A 15,656-nucleotide genomic window follows, 5' to 3' on the forward strand; every position below is an offset into this window, starting at 1 on the left:
CCGCAACTACCAGGGGATTTGGGTGGTGCGGAGCAGAATCGAAAAAACGTTTGGAAGCTAATTTGAGCCATTGGGCAATGGTTGGCAGACCTAGGTCAATGTGCAGATTTTCATTGCGAAGGAACCACGGAGCTCCCGTGGCTTTCCGCATGAAACGATTTTGTATTACCTGTAGACGGTGAATTTGAGAGGGGCTCGCGTGAGCGAAAACTACCCCTGCACTATTACATCTTCCACCCATTATTATTATGATCAAAATATAAAGAAGCAATATAGGTAGCAAGGTATTCATACATAATGTGATCCAAGTATCAAGTACCTAATATTTCTATATATACTTCTGCCATTACATTATTTTGGAATAATTATGTACCCGAGTAATGAGAAAGTAGGTGATTATCACGTTAAAGCTGTACGGTCACGAGCATTAATATGTATACACTTTGGTACCGTGTCACATTAACTTTTTTGACAAAATGAACTGTAAGTCTCACTAAATGTCAAATATGTTAGTGCGACAGAGTCCTAAAGTGGGTACATTATATTGCTCATGACTGGACAACGCCATCTATATTGTTTTTGGTGAACGTAGCCTGCAAAGTCCCTTCTTCTTCTCTTCTATCGTGTGGGTTGTGAGGTGGAATACCAACCTCATCAACCCTGGTGTCAGGGTTATGATTGAGCCGCCAAAGGCCCCTGACATGACTCATGTAACGATTACTCACTTACATCAGTAATTAGTAACCGGGACCAACGGCTTAACGTGCCTTCCAAAACACGGATCATCTTACTTTCGGGCAATCAGGTGATCAGCCTGTAATGTCCTAACCAAACTAGGGATCACAAAATGATTTTTGTGCTATGTCCCCACCGGAATTCGAACCCGGGGCCTCCGGATCGTGAGTCCAACGCTCAACCACTGGACCACAGAGGCCGAAGAAGAAGAAGGTGAAATGAAATATTTTATTTGTTTATTTATAAAGGTTTATTTTTCGAGTATTACAATTTAGTACAAAATTATCCAAATCTGACTTCTAAACGCCCAAACTGCCATCTAAAATAGAAATTATCTAAAATATAAGATTTGTTCATGATTTCAAAAATATTTAGATATCGTGCATGAATACAGTATTTAGGTAACTAAATAGGTACATAAGCAACTTATTATTAATTAAAGTTAACATTGACAATAGGTAAGTTCTATTTGAGGGTAGGTATTGACATAAATAATATTATTTCGTTATCAATATTTTTTTTTAAATAAGCAGGTAAATAACAAGGTGCTTAAATTTAATAATAATTTGGGTACCTAGTTAGGTACTTAGTAATTTTTTACACCGATAAGAGCGTGTCTCTTAAATTAGTGATGACGCTGAGTACGTATACATTTGCAAACTGATTCGGTATCAAACAGTTTTGATACATTGCGTCTAAAGCGGTCTATCAGACATTCATACTATTCATGAATTTGACGCTCTGAAACTACCACTCCATTGCGACTTACACGTTTTTAAATACGACATAACTGGAAGAAAAAAAACAAAAATGTCTATATTATCAGAAACAAAAAAGAAAGAAGGCTAGGGATGTATTATATCGTATTGCTGCCTGATACCGTCATCACGTTGACTTAAAAAAAAAACGCTTAAGGTCGAGTCCACATTTGACATAACGCATGCGCGCTAACCTATTCAAGGCTACCAAAATAAAAATTACTAAGATTAAAAGTAAAATATCTCAAGAGTGAACAACAGCAAAATCTGGAAATTATTTAAAAAGTAAACAAACAGCCTATTACGTCCCACAGCTGGGCACATGCCTTCTTTCAATCAACCGGAGGAGATATGAAGCATATTCTACCACGCTGCTCCAAATCGGATTTGTCAGGAGATCTTAACTAACGAAACTTAAAAATGTTTTAAAAAAGGGAATTACCCTTTCGATGAAATCATTTGGGTATAGATAACTGGCAGTGGTGTTGATTCAATTGTTTTTGTTTTTTTTTAATAATTGTGTGTAATTACAATATTTATCAAGTTTCCCGTTAGCTATCAATAGGAAAGGCTGGTATTATGCTAACATCTGACGTCCTTTGATATTTCCAATCCCGCGGGATTTCGAATTTACGGTCACGAGCCGGCATTGCCTTCCCTGGTTGTCAGTGTCACCTAGTCTAGATTAGAACCTAGGTATTCTACAGCCAGCCAGTTTTAGGCTGTCGTCTGATGGTCTTGATGTCATCGAGTTTCTTGGCAGGGCGGAGGGGCTCCGGCGATGGTGGTGGTATGAGTTGCTCCGTGCTTGATGTGGATGTTAGACGCTGCGGTGGCGTGGGCGGGCACGGAGTACGCTGAGACAAAACATTGTTAAAATGATGCTTGTTTCTATGAATACTATCCTTGTCATATCGACGCCTTAGTGGAAACTATTTCCCCCTTTTACCCCACCAACATGTCTCCCTGGTTGGTCCACGGGTATTTTTTTACCCGTTGTCCTACCGTTCTAAACATTGATCGCCAGTGGGTCTACGGGTAATTTATTTTACCCCTGGACCCACCAACAGTCCCCCTGAAAATATTAGGCCTTTACTTACGAAATTGCTGTTTTGTATGTATAGTTTTTTCGTGTATTTTTTCATTTGTATTAATCGAAGTAAACCCATGCATCTTTGCCAATGCAGTGGCAGTTTATCGCTCGTCTCCGCTGCTTCTGCACGACAACGCGCGACCTCATACTGCACAGCAGACGTTCTCCAAGTTGTAAGTGGAACCGTGGTCTGCCTACCCCAGCGAGAAATAGGCGTGATATTATGTATGTATGTAAATCCATATACTTACTGGTGAAGCAGCCGTACCCGGGACAGGCGACACTGCTCTTTGCGTAGGAGAGGTGGCCCGAGAGGCCGACTTGGCCGGCGACTTGGGTGGTGACGGGGGCTTAGCAGGGGGGGATGCCGGCTTGGGGGGCACGGGAGAGGGGGGCTTGTCTGGTGCGGCCTTCGGAGACGGGGGGGACGCCGCGTGCACTGGGGGAGTGCTCGGTGTCACCTCCATCGTTGGTGCTGGTGGGGCCTGTCGATTCAGAGGTTAAGAAAGAAATAAAAATAAATTTATTATTTAGGACGCTACAATAACAATGGTGCTAATTCCTGCCAAAACACCATCTAATTTTATTTTAAGTAATACCTGTCATTTTTTAATCCGCCGAAAAGGAAAGAGACGGGTAATCGACAGGTAATGTCAGAGTCAACAATCCTGAATTTTGTGGTTAATGTGGATATGACCACGGGATTTTTGAGATTTAGTGATTACGTTACGTTATACTTAAAAATATATATATTTATTTCAGACAATATCCATATTACAATGTTAAAATTTATTTAAGACAACGTCCATATTACACTATTAAAATTTAAATCAACAACAATCTAATCAAAATCAATAATATGTCAAACTAGTAAGAACCAAATAATAATAAATTTAATATTTAATACATATAATACATGTGATATTATTGTATTTTTCTTGTGTTGTACAGACAAACAGTTAAGACAAAAATACGTACATAAATAAATAATAATGAATAAAAAGAAACAAAACAAAAAGTAACATACTTACAAATTACTAAAATAATTCACAGAATAAAAATAAAATTTTATTCAAAATTCGAATATTGTAAGATGCAGGATTTGGGAGGCATATCCATGTTAAGAGAAATGTCGCATAATGACACTGCCTATCCCGATCACTGGTTATGGGTAAGTCTGGTCTGGCACCAGTTAGACAAGCTCACCTTAGGTTTGACAGCCGGAGGCGGCGGGGGTATAGCGCCTTCCGCCGGCTTTATCTCCGGGGCTACCGGTCTGGCCACTGCTATGTCTTCAGGAGGCTTCCCCTCTTCAGCTGATGACTCCGGACCCTAACAGACACATCATATCAACATGCTCTTAGATAGGACGAGGACTCGGTGGTGTAATTGGTCACGACTTGACAAGAGCTGCGGAAGTTCTGCCTCAGTCAGCATTTTTCAATTTAAATTTTCTCTTTGTGAGTTTCCCTAGAGAAGTGCTATAAAAACAAAAAAACCTTCTCTTCTATCGTATTGGTGGTGATGTTTAATGTCGTAAGACCGAATGTTCTTTTCAAATCCAAACCTCATTGTTTTAACAATTGCGTCTGGAAATCCCGGCCTTACGAGGATATGACTGACCACGTCAACCAGGTATCAGGGTTACTACAACCGCCAAAGGCCCCTGACATGCCTCATGTAACGAGTGGCCGGGTTAGACTGCTTAAAATGCCCGGATCGAAGCACGGATAATCTTACTTTCGGACAATCAAGTGATCAGCCTGCAATGTCCTAACTTATTGTGGTAAAGTAGTCTCTACTGGGATTCGAAGCCGAAAGAAGCCAATAACGTAGGTCAAATGAAATATTATAAAATATACCTGGGCCTCTCCAGGGGGCGCCGGTGGTTTCCTCTTGATCACCTTTGGTGGAGTATCTCCCGGCTCCCTCTTTGTTATTAGAGGACTCGGCTCTGGACACAAATAATTCTTCCATTAAATCAAAAAAATGTTTCAAAAGTTCAAATTACCAAGAAAATAGGTAGAGTTTAAATGTTTTTTTTTATTATTTGAAAGAAATAAAGAAAAGAAAGAAAACAAAATATTCGGCATAACATTAATTAACATTACTTACTTAGAGATAATTAAATTACTTAATAATTATTATACTTAATGCCGAAACGGCTTCAGCTCAGAAAATGTCACGGCCTAGCAGTAGCTAGACTGTGACGCTGATTTTCAGCTGCAGCCGGTTGACCGGGCGTCATAGTTCTCTAGTCTTTCAAGTAGAGGCTAATAAGTGTGTTGGTTGCCCGTTTATAATCTTGAAAGTTATACAGGGTGTTAGTGACATCGTAACGAAAACTTTGAGGGATGATTGAGACCATGATTCTGAGATGATATCAAGTGGAATTTTCCGTCGCAAAAGTATGGAACAGAAAATAACTTAAAAAAAAACGAAAATTTTCATGAATTTTCCGACTGAAAATTCCACTTGATATCAACTCAGAATCATGGTCTGAATTATCCCCCTCAGTATTCGTTACGGTGTCACTAACACCCATACCTACTTGTATGGCTACAGTATGTACTTGTGCGGGGTGTAAGTGACATCGTAACGAATACTGAGGGGGATGATTCAGCTGATTATTCTGAGTTAATATCAAGTGGATTTTTTCATCGCAAAAGTATAGAATTGAAAATAATTTAAAAAAACTAAAAAAAAATCATGAATTTTGCGACGGAAAATTCCACTTGATATGAACTCAGAATCATGGTCTGAATCATCCCTCTCAGTATTCGTTACGATGTCACTAACACCCTGTATTTATACAGATTTTTTAACTGTAGCCACGCCATCTATTGTCGCCGAATCGTATATAGCGAGGCTCCCAACATAAAATAAAAAATCTGTACTTATAAATATAACTTTCAAAATTATAAACGGGCAACCAATTCTGGTTTGGACGAAATTCAGCGGGCTTGAACCCGTTGCCAGTTTCAAATCAAATATTCTTTATTGCATACATTATCTTTATATAATTATAGTGTAATAGTGTAATTACACGTAACATTTTAAAACATACACAAGAAATATTACAACACAATTGTTATATTTCGGATATTTATAAGGTAATTTACCAAAGAACCGGGTTTGACCTCGAATGGTTCATCCATCTATACGGAGACTGTATAGAATAGGCTTTTTTTCATTGTATTAACTTTTGTTAATCTCCCTATCTCTCATTATCCCGTTTTTCACATGGTCCGCTTACCTAACCTAAAAATTTGACAGGTCCGGTTTTTTACAGAAGCGACTGCCTGTCTGACCTTCCAAAAGGAAAACCAGCCATAGGGCTGGTTCTGTATAGACAGAACGAACGATCTTTAAATAAACTAAAAAATAATGAACCAGTGATAACGTACCAGTTTGTGGCGGTTCTTCACCAACTGGGCTGATGGGTCGTCCAGGACTTGGCGGCGCGCTTCGCGCGGGGCTTGGCCCGCGAGGCGTAGTCGCTGGTGACGATACTTTCGACATTGGCTGCATCGATATTGAGGTGAGTTTTAGTTATAATATGATACTGGCTCCGATTCTGAAGGCACCTCCTAATTTATTTTAAGTTATACCCGTCATTTTCTTATATACCGAAAAGGAAAGGGACGGGAGATTAACAACTGTAAATTTTAAAATGAATGCATAAATCTCGCTCATGCAACCCGTTTCATTTGAGCTGTCAACTTAATCCTGCTGAGTTATTGGCCAATATAAAATTTAGGGAAGGTTTATTTAAAGGTATGATTTAAAATAAAATTAGATGGTGTGTATTGGAATCAGCACCACATCAGCATCAGCATCTACTTATTGCTTCCCTTACGATAATCTTTACTTTACTAACAGTATTAAAAAGCACCTTTTCTAGCGAGTTTAGTTTAACAGGGTAGTTTCCAACTAGTCAAATCATACTTTTTACTAAACGAAATAACTATGAAATTTGTATGAAAAAGTAACCTGTAACGTCATAGAAAAAACATGATAAAATGTCGCAGTCATTAAAACATTCTTCATTACCTGTTTAAATTAATAAATAAGTTAAATAGAAAACGAAAATGTTTTTTGTCACCTTTAGATCTGTCTTTATTTAGTAATCAGAATTAAATAATTTATCTTTGACCTAGGAAACTACCCAATTGTATCGAGTTTATAGACCTTAGCTTGCGAAGGGCTGGGTGTGCGCGGTGAGGGCGACGCAGCGCGGCTCCTCGCGTCAACCGCACTCAGCAGCCCGCTGACCGTAGCCGCTGGGCCCGCGTCGCCGGCGCCTACCACATACAGTAACGCTATAGAATAAAGTATAATACTACGTCCCCACGGCTACTCTCCGCTCCCCACCAGCGGCTGAGCTATGTCTACCTCACTTGGCAACATTTGACGCTCAACTAACGATACTCTCTAAACGAACAACAAGCCACGCAACATGTTGCGCTTCAGCTGGCAACGTCGCGCGCTGTTGTGCAACGTTGCCGTACATGTTGAGCGTTATGCGCTGCGCGTTAATTTGCCTAGTGGATACGAGACTTAAGTCTTCAATCGTAAGAGCGTAGACATTACACATGTATCTAAAACGAGGTATTTTGCATGAAGTTCCAAGGTGTGACAATGCAAAAGTAATACACGACAGTCAGCATTTTAAACACATTGCTTTATGTCTTGTTTTACATTGGCTTGATGGTAAATATTAAGAAGCCCTAATTGCAAGTAGCAACTGAAAAGCAACGCAATGAGTCAGTTTCGAATCAGTTGCGAGTACCATACTGGCCTACTAGGTGCTTTTTCACGCTTCGCTTAAAGGCCCCATACTGTAAGAAGGAGGGAACACTTGAGCCTGCAACATGTTTCACTTTTTAATGGTACGGCAGAGATAGGAGTTGCCGAATTTATTTTGTGCGCGATAGCATTTCTTCCACGGTAAAGTGGTGGCATCGTTGGCCGGCTCGTGTGATCCTATGACGGAAGAGCGAGGGTGGGATAAGAGCAAACGATTCTTCAGAGCATTCCCCGTAATACAGGTGATAGAAGACGCTCAGAGATGCAACGTCTCTGCGGAGTTTATGTCACACAAAACATAACATACCTATGGTCACAACTACATTCCTAATTGGACTAGTCAGAGGTATATCATTGGTCGAAATCCTCGACGTATACCACTATACCAATCCATTCACACCTTTCTTTGGTGCACATAACAAAACCTCTACTGTATAGATCTCTGCAAAGTAACTCCTGGCTCTGCATGATAAATGTCTAACTCATTTGGCTCGACCATTATAGACGACGATACGGCGCACCACTATTGGTCTAACAGAAAGAAGAGGTGTGGATACATTATAGTGTGGCCATTGATGCTGTGCACTCCCTGAGGTATGCGCGCGGCGAGACGGGGGAAGAATCGGTTTCTGCGCTCTGTCAGTGCGCCGTCAACGCTCGACTCATATACTTTTTTCGCCTCCCCCCTTGCCGCGCATACCTCAGGGAATGCACAGCACTAATGTTCACACCATAGTTCATCTTGCGATGGATGTACCTCTGACTACCTAAAATAGGTTATGTTAAATGTTTGACCTGGTGGTTTCCACGGCGATTTGGGCGCTGGAGAGCCGGGCTCCAACTCGCCCACCTCGGTGGAGATGTCCTTGATGAGCTCCAGCAGCGTGTGGCCGGGAGTCAACGGCATCTCGATGGGAGACGCGCCGCGGGAACCTTCTGGAAGCAACACGGTTATCAGACTCAATAAACAATTGGGTAATTTCCTAGGTCAAAGATAAATTATAAAATTCTGATTACTAAATAAAGACAGATCTAAAGGTGACAAAAAACATTTTCTTTTTTCTATTTAACGTATTTTGTGAATTTTAATAAAGAAAAATGTAAAAACCTAATGGTGTAATGTGTGTATGTGTTTAGTGTAGGTAATCAGTGCAACATTTTGTCACGTTTTCCAACTTTTTCATACAAAATCGATAGTAATTTCGTGTTCTGACGTTTTGTAAAAAGTAACTGATTTGACTTGTTGGAAACTACGAAACTACCCTGTAGTTGGAAACTAGCCTATTCAAACGCGGTACCGGGATTGTTTGTAATGTTCGACTTTGTACAAATCGACAAAAATCCACACATATCGTGGCTGATATTGCAAACTGACACATCTGCAATTTTTTGCTACAATAATTTGTGTCTCATTGACAATTGCAAAAGGTGTCAATCAGATTCGCCAAACATTTCAGATACGTCAGTTAGCGACGATATAATAATGTGCAGTAATCAAAGACAACTGGCAGCCCTACGGATATGATTAACCTAATGTTATAAATCCACATTACCCAATGTCTTTAGTGGTCAAGGAGACACCAGCTCACGCGACGACGTAAACGTGCAGGGGGCTTAAAATGGCCACATCAAAGCAATTCATCTAAGAAAGCAATATTGCTATTTGACATTTATATTTTGCATTGCGCACTTGCTTTTATGCGCAAATGTCAACCTGTAACATTGCTTTCTTAGATGAATTGCTTCGATGTGGCCATTTTAACCATGGTTGTCTGGAGGATTTACTTACAAACATTATCATCGACATCGTGATAAAAATTTCATAACTACAATTACTATACTTACTATTTTCTCCAGAACGCTCATGGTAGCACCTCTTTCTTTTTCGTTTTTAAACTTGGGCATGGAATAAAGATACTACGAATAGAACAGTATCTCTCCGCTCCCCACAGCGACCGAGCTAGGTATACCTCAAATCAATTTCACAACCTCAATTCAATCGTATGGTGGTCAGATGTCACACACACACGGATACGCGTAGTGTGTAGTGTCTGTGTAAAACGAGATTCTTTGTGTGAAGTCTGCGGGGTATGCCTGGAGTACGGTCGCGAGCATTAATATGTACATACACTTTGGTACCATGTCACATTAACTTTTTTGACAAATTGAACTGTAAGTCTCACTAAATGTCAAATATGTTAGTGCGACAGAGTCCTAAAGTGGGTACATCATATTGCTCATGACTTTACACACTCGTTAAAACTTACTTTATGTAAAAAACCTTATTATGAGATCAATGATTACCTAAATGATAAAAATGCCTGGTAATAAATGTGTTCCTCTAGTTATTAAATAACTTTGTAATGTACCTACATTGATTTAAAAGAAATGTTGTTGTTGCAGTTTCTTGTCATATAGCTTGCGAAATGACGTGGATTCATTGAGTAATAAATACAAGTTGTATCGCTGACTAATAATTAAGTATGTTGTCCTCTTTACCAGTTGCAGTGCCCTTACCGGGTCCATGTTGATACTATAATACTTGCTTCTGTATTTTTATAACACCACAATTTGTACGAACACATGGTCGCAATAAAACATTTCTATTCTATTCTATTCAAAAATGTTAAATTGACCTTCAACAAGTTGATCCATGATAATTACGCTGAATAAAAAAAATAAACAATGTGAGAGATGTGAGAGTGGATTCAGTTGCTCATCTATAAACCCGCTATGTTACCTGGTAAAGGTGACCGGAGCACCAATTTCCTGGCTTCCTCCATAGCTCGCTGCAGGTTCTGCTGGTTCTTGAACGACTCCCGGCTGCGACAACGACCTATCTGGCTCCTACACATGAAATACGTCATCTAAGCGACACATAATTGCCATCATAATTATGTTATTGGTACTAATTTGTAAGGCATTTCTCTTTTAATTTTTACTGGTTGTCACCCGCGACTGCGTTCGCGTGAAGTACTAATAAAACAATAGACTTTTCATATAAACTTTGCCACTCCTTGTTACCCCCTCAGGAATTCGCAAAATCTCGTCCTAGTGAGCACCTACGCCCTTAAAGGGACTCAGTGGTTATGCAACATTTGACAATCTTTGCATTTGTAGTTTCTGAGATTTCGTGATGAGTGAAGTCCGTCATTCAATGACCTTTTGCTTAATTTGTTTTTGTCTAATATAATATTATGTACATAATATTTCCTGTGCATGCAATAAAGTATTTTAGCATAGTCGCTTAAAATAACAGAATGATTACAAAATACTCACGCAACACCAGTCGCAGCTAAGGTCTGGTCCCACTTAGAGGTGGTGGTGCTAGCAACTGCCATCTTGGCGATCCTCCGGAATTTGGCGAGCCCGTCCTCATTTTCAGGGCGCTCCTCATCTACTCCGGATACTGGGGCCACGTGGAAGTCCTTCATCAGACGCCGCTCCCAGACCTTCATGCGTTTGCCGAGTACAGCTGGTAAAGGATGTAAAGTTATCATCATCAGCATCTAATTGCTCCGACACTAGGAGTTCTGTAATATTATAAACAGCCTATATACGCCCCTCTATAGGGCACACGTCTCTATACAGGGATATAGAGCATATATACTCCACCATGCTATTCCACTGCGGGTTGGCGGAGGTGTTTTCACGGCTTATAGCCGGGACCAACTGCTTAAAGTCCCGTCCGAAGCACGGAATCATCTTACTTTTTCGGACAACCAGGTGATTTAAGCCTGCAAAGTCCTTACCAAACAAAGGACAGTCTCAAAAAGTGATTTTGACAATATTCCCATATCCTTAAGAGAAGTCGCAGATCATTCCCAACTCCCAACACAAGAATCTGATTACTTATCGGGAAGAATAATTTACAGAAAGAAATTATTTTTTATTTTATTTATTTATTATTTAATCGGATAACGATTGCAGTTTTCTATTTTGTTCCATTTATGAGAAGTCGGTATGCAAACGATAAAAAGTTACGCTAATCCTAAAACCATTTCGAGATTTCGTTTTAATTAGCTTTTTTTCAAAGAAATAAAAAAAAATACAACTGCATGAAATGCAAAAATGTTTATTTTTTTTATAATAGCACGTTTCATTTACTTAATAATAAAAAAATACCTTACATTATCCAATTGAGATCTATCGATCTAATACCCTGAGACCCGAGCACATAGGATACTGTGTTGTTAACAATGATATTGTAATGCATAATGAAATGACTCACCTTTCTGATTATGAGTGAAGATGTCCAAACATCTATCTTTTGTTTTACGCATAGAAGAGAATGGATGAATTCAGATGATGGAATGACAGTGATGACTGAAAATGACAAGAAACGAAAATATCTTCCATACATAAAAACCAGAAAGCCTTGCATCAAGAAATAAAAGCCCCTCAGGAATGTACGTTAGGACCACCAGTTTACCTCGTAATTTCTAGATAATTTCAGGACCGCCCGTGTACCTATTTTTGTGAATAACTTTTTAACAAAAGAGATAGGTACATTGGCAGTCACTATAGGTACACTATGGTACACCAAGGTACACTAAGGTACAGCACGGTACACTAAGGTAAAAAAAATATTCAGAAATTTCGAGGTACACTTGTGATTCTAACGCAAGTCCTCAGCTCAGGCATCTTCGCAATAGTCCTTCTCGCATACCTACTCTATTGGTAGAGTCGGGTAATTTATCGCGTTGGGCGCGATATTCGTGCAGGACGTCAACGCTTAATGTTATCAAGAGTAGGTATGCCAGAAAGACCATTAGAGTAGACCGTACCTATATCGTAGCCAACTACGCGATAAAAAAACATCAATTATACTGCCTTAGTATCGTTTCGCAGGAGATATACGAGTGCTATGCTTCGTCTACCGATCGTAAGTAAGAAGAATTCATCAGTAGACATCTGGTTTGTCTCATGCTACTTAGCATCTACATTTTGTGCAACATTCTTTCGACATAAAATCACTCAAATCTCACCTTTCTCCTTGCGATCAGTGAATGACACGTCCATTCCGTTCTTCTCGAAGACTTCAAGCAGCTCGTATCTCAAGGCAGAGACATCTCCCTTCAGTTCGTTGATGTCATCTTCTGTAACCGGTTCGTCATCCATACGTCGGTGCATGGCTGAGACGTATCTCCATACTACAGCACGCATCACTGCTAGATATCTCACATCATGTTCTTTCTCTTTCTGTTCCTGCTGTGGTGGAGAAGAATCAAGAATCAAGTAGCAGATCCAAGCAATTATCCCGTTTTCACAGGGTCCGCTTACCTAACCAGAAGATTTGACAGGTCCGGTTTTTTACAGAAGCGTCTGACCTTCCAACCCGCGTAGGGAAAACCAGCCCAATACAGGTTAGATCATATACCTCCGTAAATGCATTTGTAGGGAATGTGGGTTTCCTCACGATGTTTTCCTTCACCGCTGTACACGTGGTTATCATTTATGATCCAAATAAATTCGACAAGCATGGGTTTTATTAGACCTGTGCTGGGTTCGAACCTGCGACCTCAAAATGAGAGGCAAGCATTCTACCAACTGGGCTACCTCGACTTTTTTCATCTAAAAAAGCAATATTGCTATTTGTCATTTATACCATATATCAGACGACTTCTGTAGAGCAATGGCTAGACAGTTTAACTGTTAAACTGGCTTTAATCTCCAGTCGCGTGCCGGAAATAGAATATGTTTTATTTCGATTTTATACATCCCGTTTGCCAGCACACAAATAACACAAAATTTTCCTTGCATGTTTTTGACAACTTTTATTACCTTTAAACCTTTTAGCCTCCGCAACACGACAACCCGAATTTGACTTTTTCAAAGAGGTATAATTAATAATTTGTTGGTATAATGCTTGCTCTTGTGTCCCCGGAAATTATACTCACAACATGTCATCGGCACATACAGATAAAACAAAAACAAAATACTACAATATCTCCACAAAACACACATATAGGTATAATAATGTATATGTAGCAACAGCCTCCATGGTCCAGTAGTTAGAGCGTTAGGCCCACGATCTGGAGGCCGGGTTCAATTCCCGATGGGGACATTGTCGAAATCACTTTGCGAGACTGTCCTTTGTTTGGTAAGGACTTTACAGGCAAAAATCACCTGATTGTCTGAAAAATAAGGTGATTCCGTGCTTCGAGGAGTAAAAATACCTCAATCAACCCGCAGTGGAGTAGATCGTATTGAACCTTTTCTAAGGACATCTCCAATTTGGTCAATGTAAGTTCTTCCTTTTTAGTGTTGTTTTTGAGAAGCTTTAGTTGGTCTTATACAATGTTTGTGTGTCGACGATCTCGAACAACAATTTGTTACCATAACGCTTAAGTGTACACTAATTCGAGAAGCGAAGCGTTACGCTGAAACGAAAGCCATTTTATAGCCAAGGGAGAAATCGCGCATGTCTGCCTTGCATTCTAACGTTGCACGTTTGAAACCCGTTGTGGTTAAAGATATACGAGTATTCGTGCCACCTAGAAAGGAGCCAATTTCAATGTTCTTCACCTACCTTCATCTTCATCTTCCGCAGTTTATCCTTCTTCCTCAGGCCGAGGAACTTGAGGAGCAGTTTGGGGGTAGGCATGATGTTGAAGGGCGGAGGCAGGGTTGCGCTCTCTTCGAAGTATGACATCCAGAGACGGGTGCGCGCGAACTTCCATTCCACGTCAGAATGTTCCTGTGACAAATAGGTATTAGATTCAACGGCCTCCGTGGTCCAGTGGTTGAGCATTGGGCTCACGATCCGGAGGCCCCGAGTTCGAATCCCGATGGGGACATATCGCAAAAATCACTTTGTGATCCCTAGTTTGGTTAGGACATTACAGGCTGATCACCTGATTGTCCGCAAGTAAGATGATCCGTGATTCGGAAGGCACATCAAGCCGTTGGTCCCGGTTACTAGTTACTGATGTGAGTAGGTATGTAGGTAGTCGTTACATGAGCCATGTCAGGGGCCTTTGGCGGCTCAGTAATAACCCTGACTCCAGGGTTGATGAGGTTGGTATTCCACCTCACAACCCACACGATAAGAAGATGATTGATACAGATTACTTTACTACATAGGTAATTCAAAAAAAGTGTCTTTACATTGAGATGTTTCTTTAAAATATTGGGCTTCATACACCATTCGATTCGATCGACTAAACGCTGTCCTAAATATAACATAAGATAGCATCACGCCTGTGTTCCCGAAGGGGTACGCATAGGTGTACAGTACACATATATACTATACACCCAATCCTCGTTAGGTACCTACGTTTAAATCCCATGTAACAAGTGGCGAGCGTATTACCATAAACCGGGCACAAATCTCGGAAACTACGTGATACCAATTATCGTAATTCAAATTCGAAAATAAGTTAAAAAGAAAAGTGAAATGTTTTTTAATCAAATTAGATTAGATTGGCTTCTATTGCTAGATTAGCATTTTATTTTTGACAAAAAATATAAGAAAATATCAAGATTGTAATGAGGGGGAAACCCAGACTGTGGCAGGTCATCCCATTCCTTTGCCGTTGTAAAGTTATTTTGTCTTTGTACACGCCACTCTTTGCTTCTCTCGACGCTTCTCAATTTAAAACGCAGACAAAGAAATGCAGATTTATTTTTTGACTTTGACTACAGACTCGTGGTTATTAGTATGCCTTGCGCATAAATACATAAAAAACATTTTTTGATTAGAAGCAAAGGACAGTTCTTGACTGCAGCATGGTATTAGACTCGTGTGATACATTCATTATGCTCCTACTTACAAATTACTATTAGATATAAGTTCATATTATTAGTAGAGACTCTTTCCTGCAGACAAACTGTTCTACACCGCACAGCTCCGCTTCATCCCGCACAGCTCTATTAAGCTCGATACCGCTGTGCCACGCTTATCCCCGCGCACCATACATTTTAATGTAAATCTTCTGAACTCCGCTAACACTGTTTCCATTGAATCGGAGCGGAGATGAGATGTGTATTTTGAGCAATGTGATTGGTCAATTTTTATAAGTCTCTGTTCAGCTCCGCGCAGCTCAGCTTCTGTGGAAACGCAGCCATAGTCCATGATGAAAAGAAATGTGATAAAACATAACTGATGACTATTTTTTGTCATTATGGTGACAGATGATTCTATCACCCTTGTATATGTATGTATGAATGAATGAATGAGTTAGCATTAAGGTCGCCTATTGTACTCTTTCAATTTCTCTTTTGTTTTGTATTTTCCTATTGCGCAATAAATTATTTGT

At 40.0% G+C, this 15,656-nt stretch overlaps 1 protein-coding gene across 4 annotated transcripts in view; it reads right to left on the reverse strand.

Annotated features, from left to right (window-relative positions):
- Positions 1-989: 989 nt before the first annotated feature.
- LOC126375447 (transient-receptor-potential-like protein) overlaps positions 990-15,656 on the reverse strand; it is a 43,340-nt gene continuing 28,673 nt past the window's right edge. For 2 of the 4 annotated variants that reach the window (XM_050022366.1, XM_050022368.1), the window contains exons 14-24: positions 13,928-14,095; positions 12,384-12,606; positions 10,675-10,870; positions 10,136-10,242; positions 8,191-8,331; positions 6,778-6,890; positions 5,994-6,111; positions 4,449-4,540; positions 3,793-3,918; positions 2,838-3,071; positions 990-2,350 (exon numbers count right to left, since the gene is read on the reverse strand). In XM_050022366.1, the coding sequence (XP_049878323.1) occupies positions 2,195-2,350; positions 2,838-3,071; positions 3,793-3,918; positions 4,449-4,540; positions 5,994-6,111; positions 6,778-6,890; positions 8,191-8,331; positions 10,136-10,242; positions 10,675-10,870; positions 12,384-12,606; positions 13,928-14,095 (1,674 nt within the window). In that variant the 3' untranslated portion in view covers positions 990-2,194. The remainder of the gene's footprint in view (positions 2,351-2,837; positions 3,072-3,792; positions 3,919-4,448; positions 4,541-5,993; positions 6,112-6,777; positions 6,891-8,190; positions 8,332-10,135; positions 10,243-10,674; positions 10,871-12,383; positions 12,607-13,927; positions 14,096-15,656) is intronic. The other 2 variants (XR_007567596.1, XM_050022369.1) reach the window with 2 other exon arrangements.

This window comes from Pectinophora gossypiella, chromosome 19 (genome assembly GCF_024362695.1).
Source record: "Pectinophora gossypiella chromosome 19, ilPecGoss1.1, whole genome shotgun sequence".
Taxonomy (NCBI): Eukaryota; Metazoa; Arthropoda; class Insecta; order Lepidoptera; family Gelechiidae; genus Pectinophora; species Pectinophora gossypiella.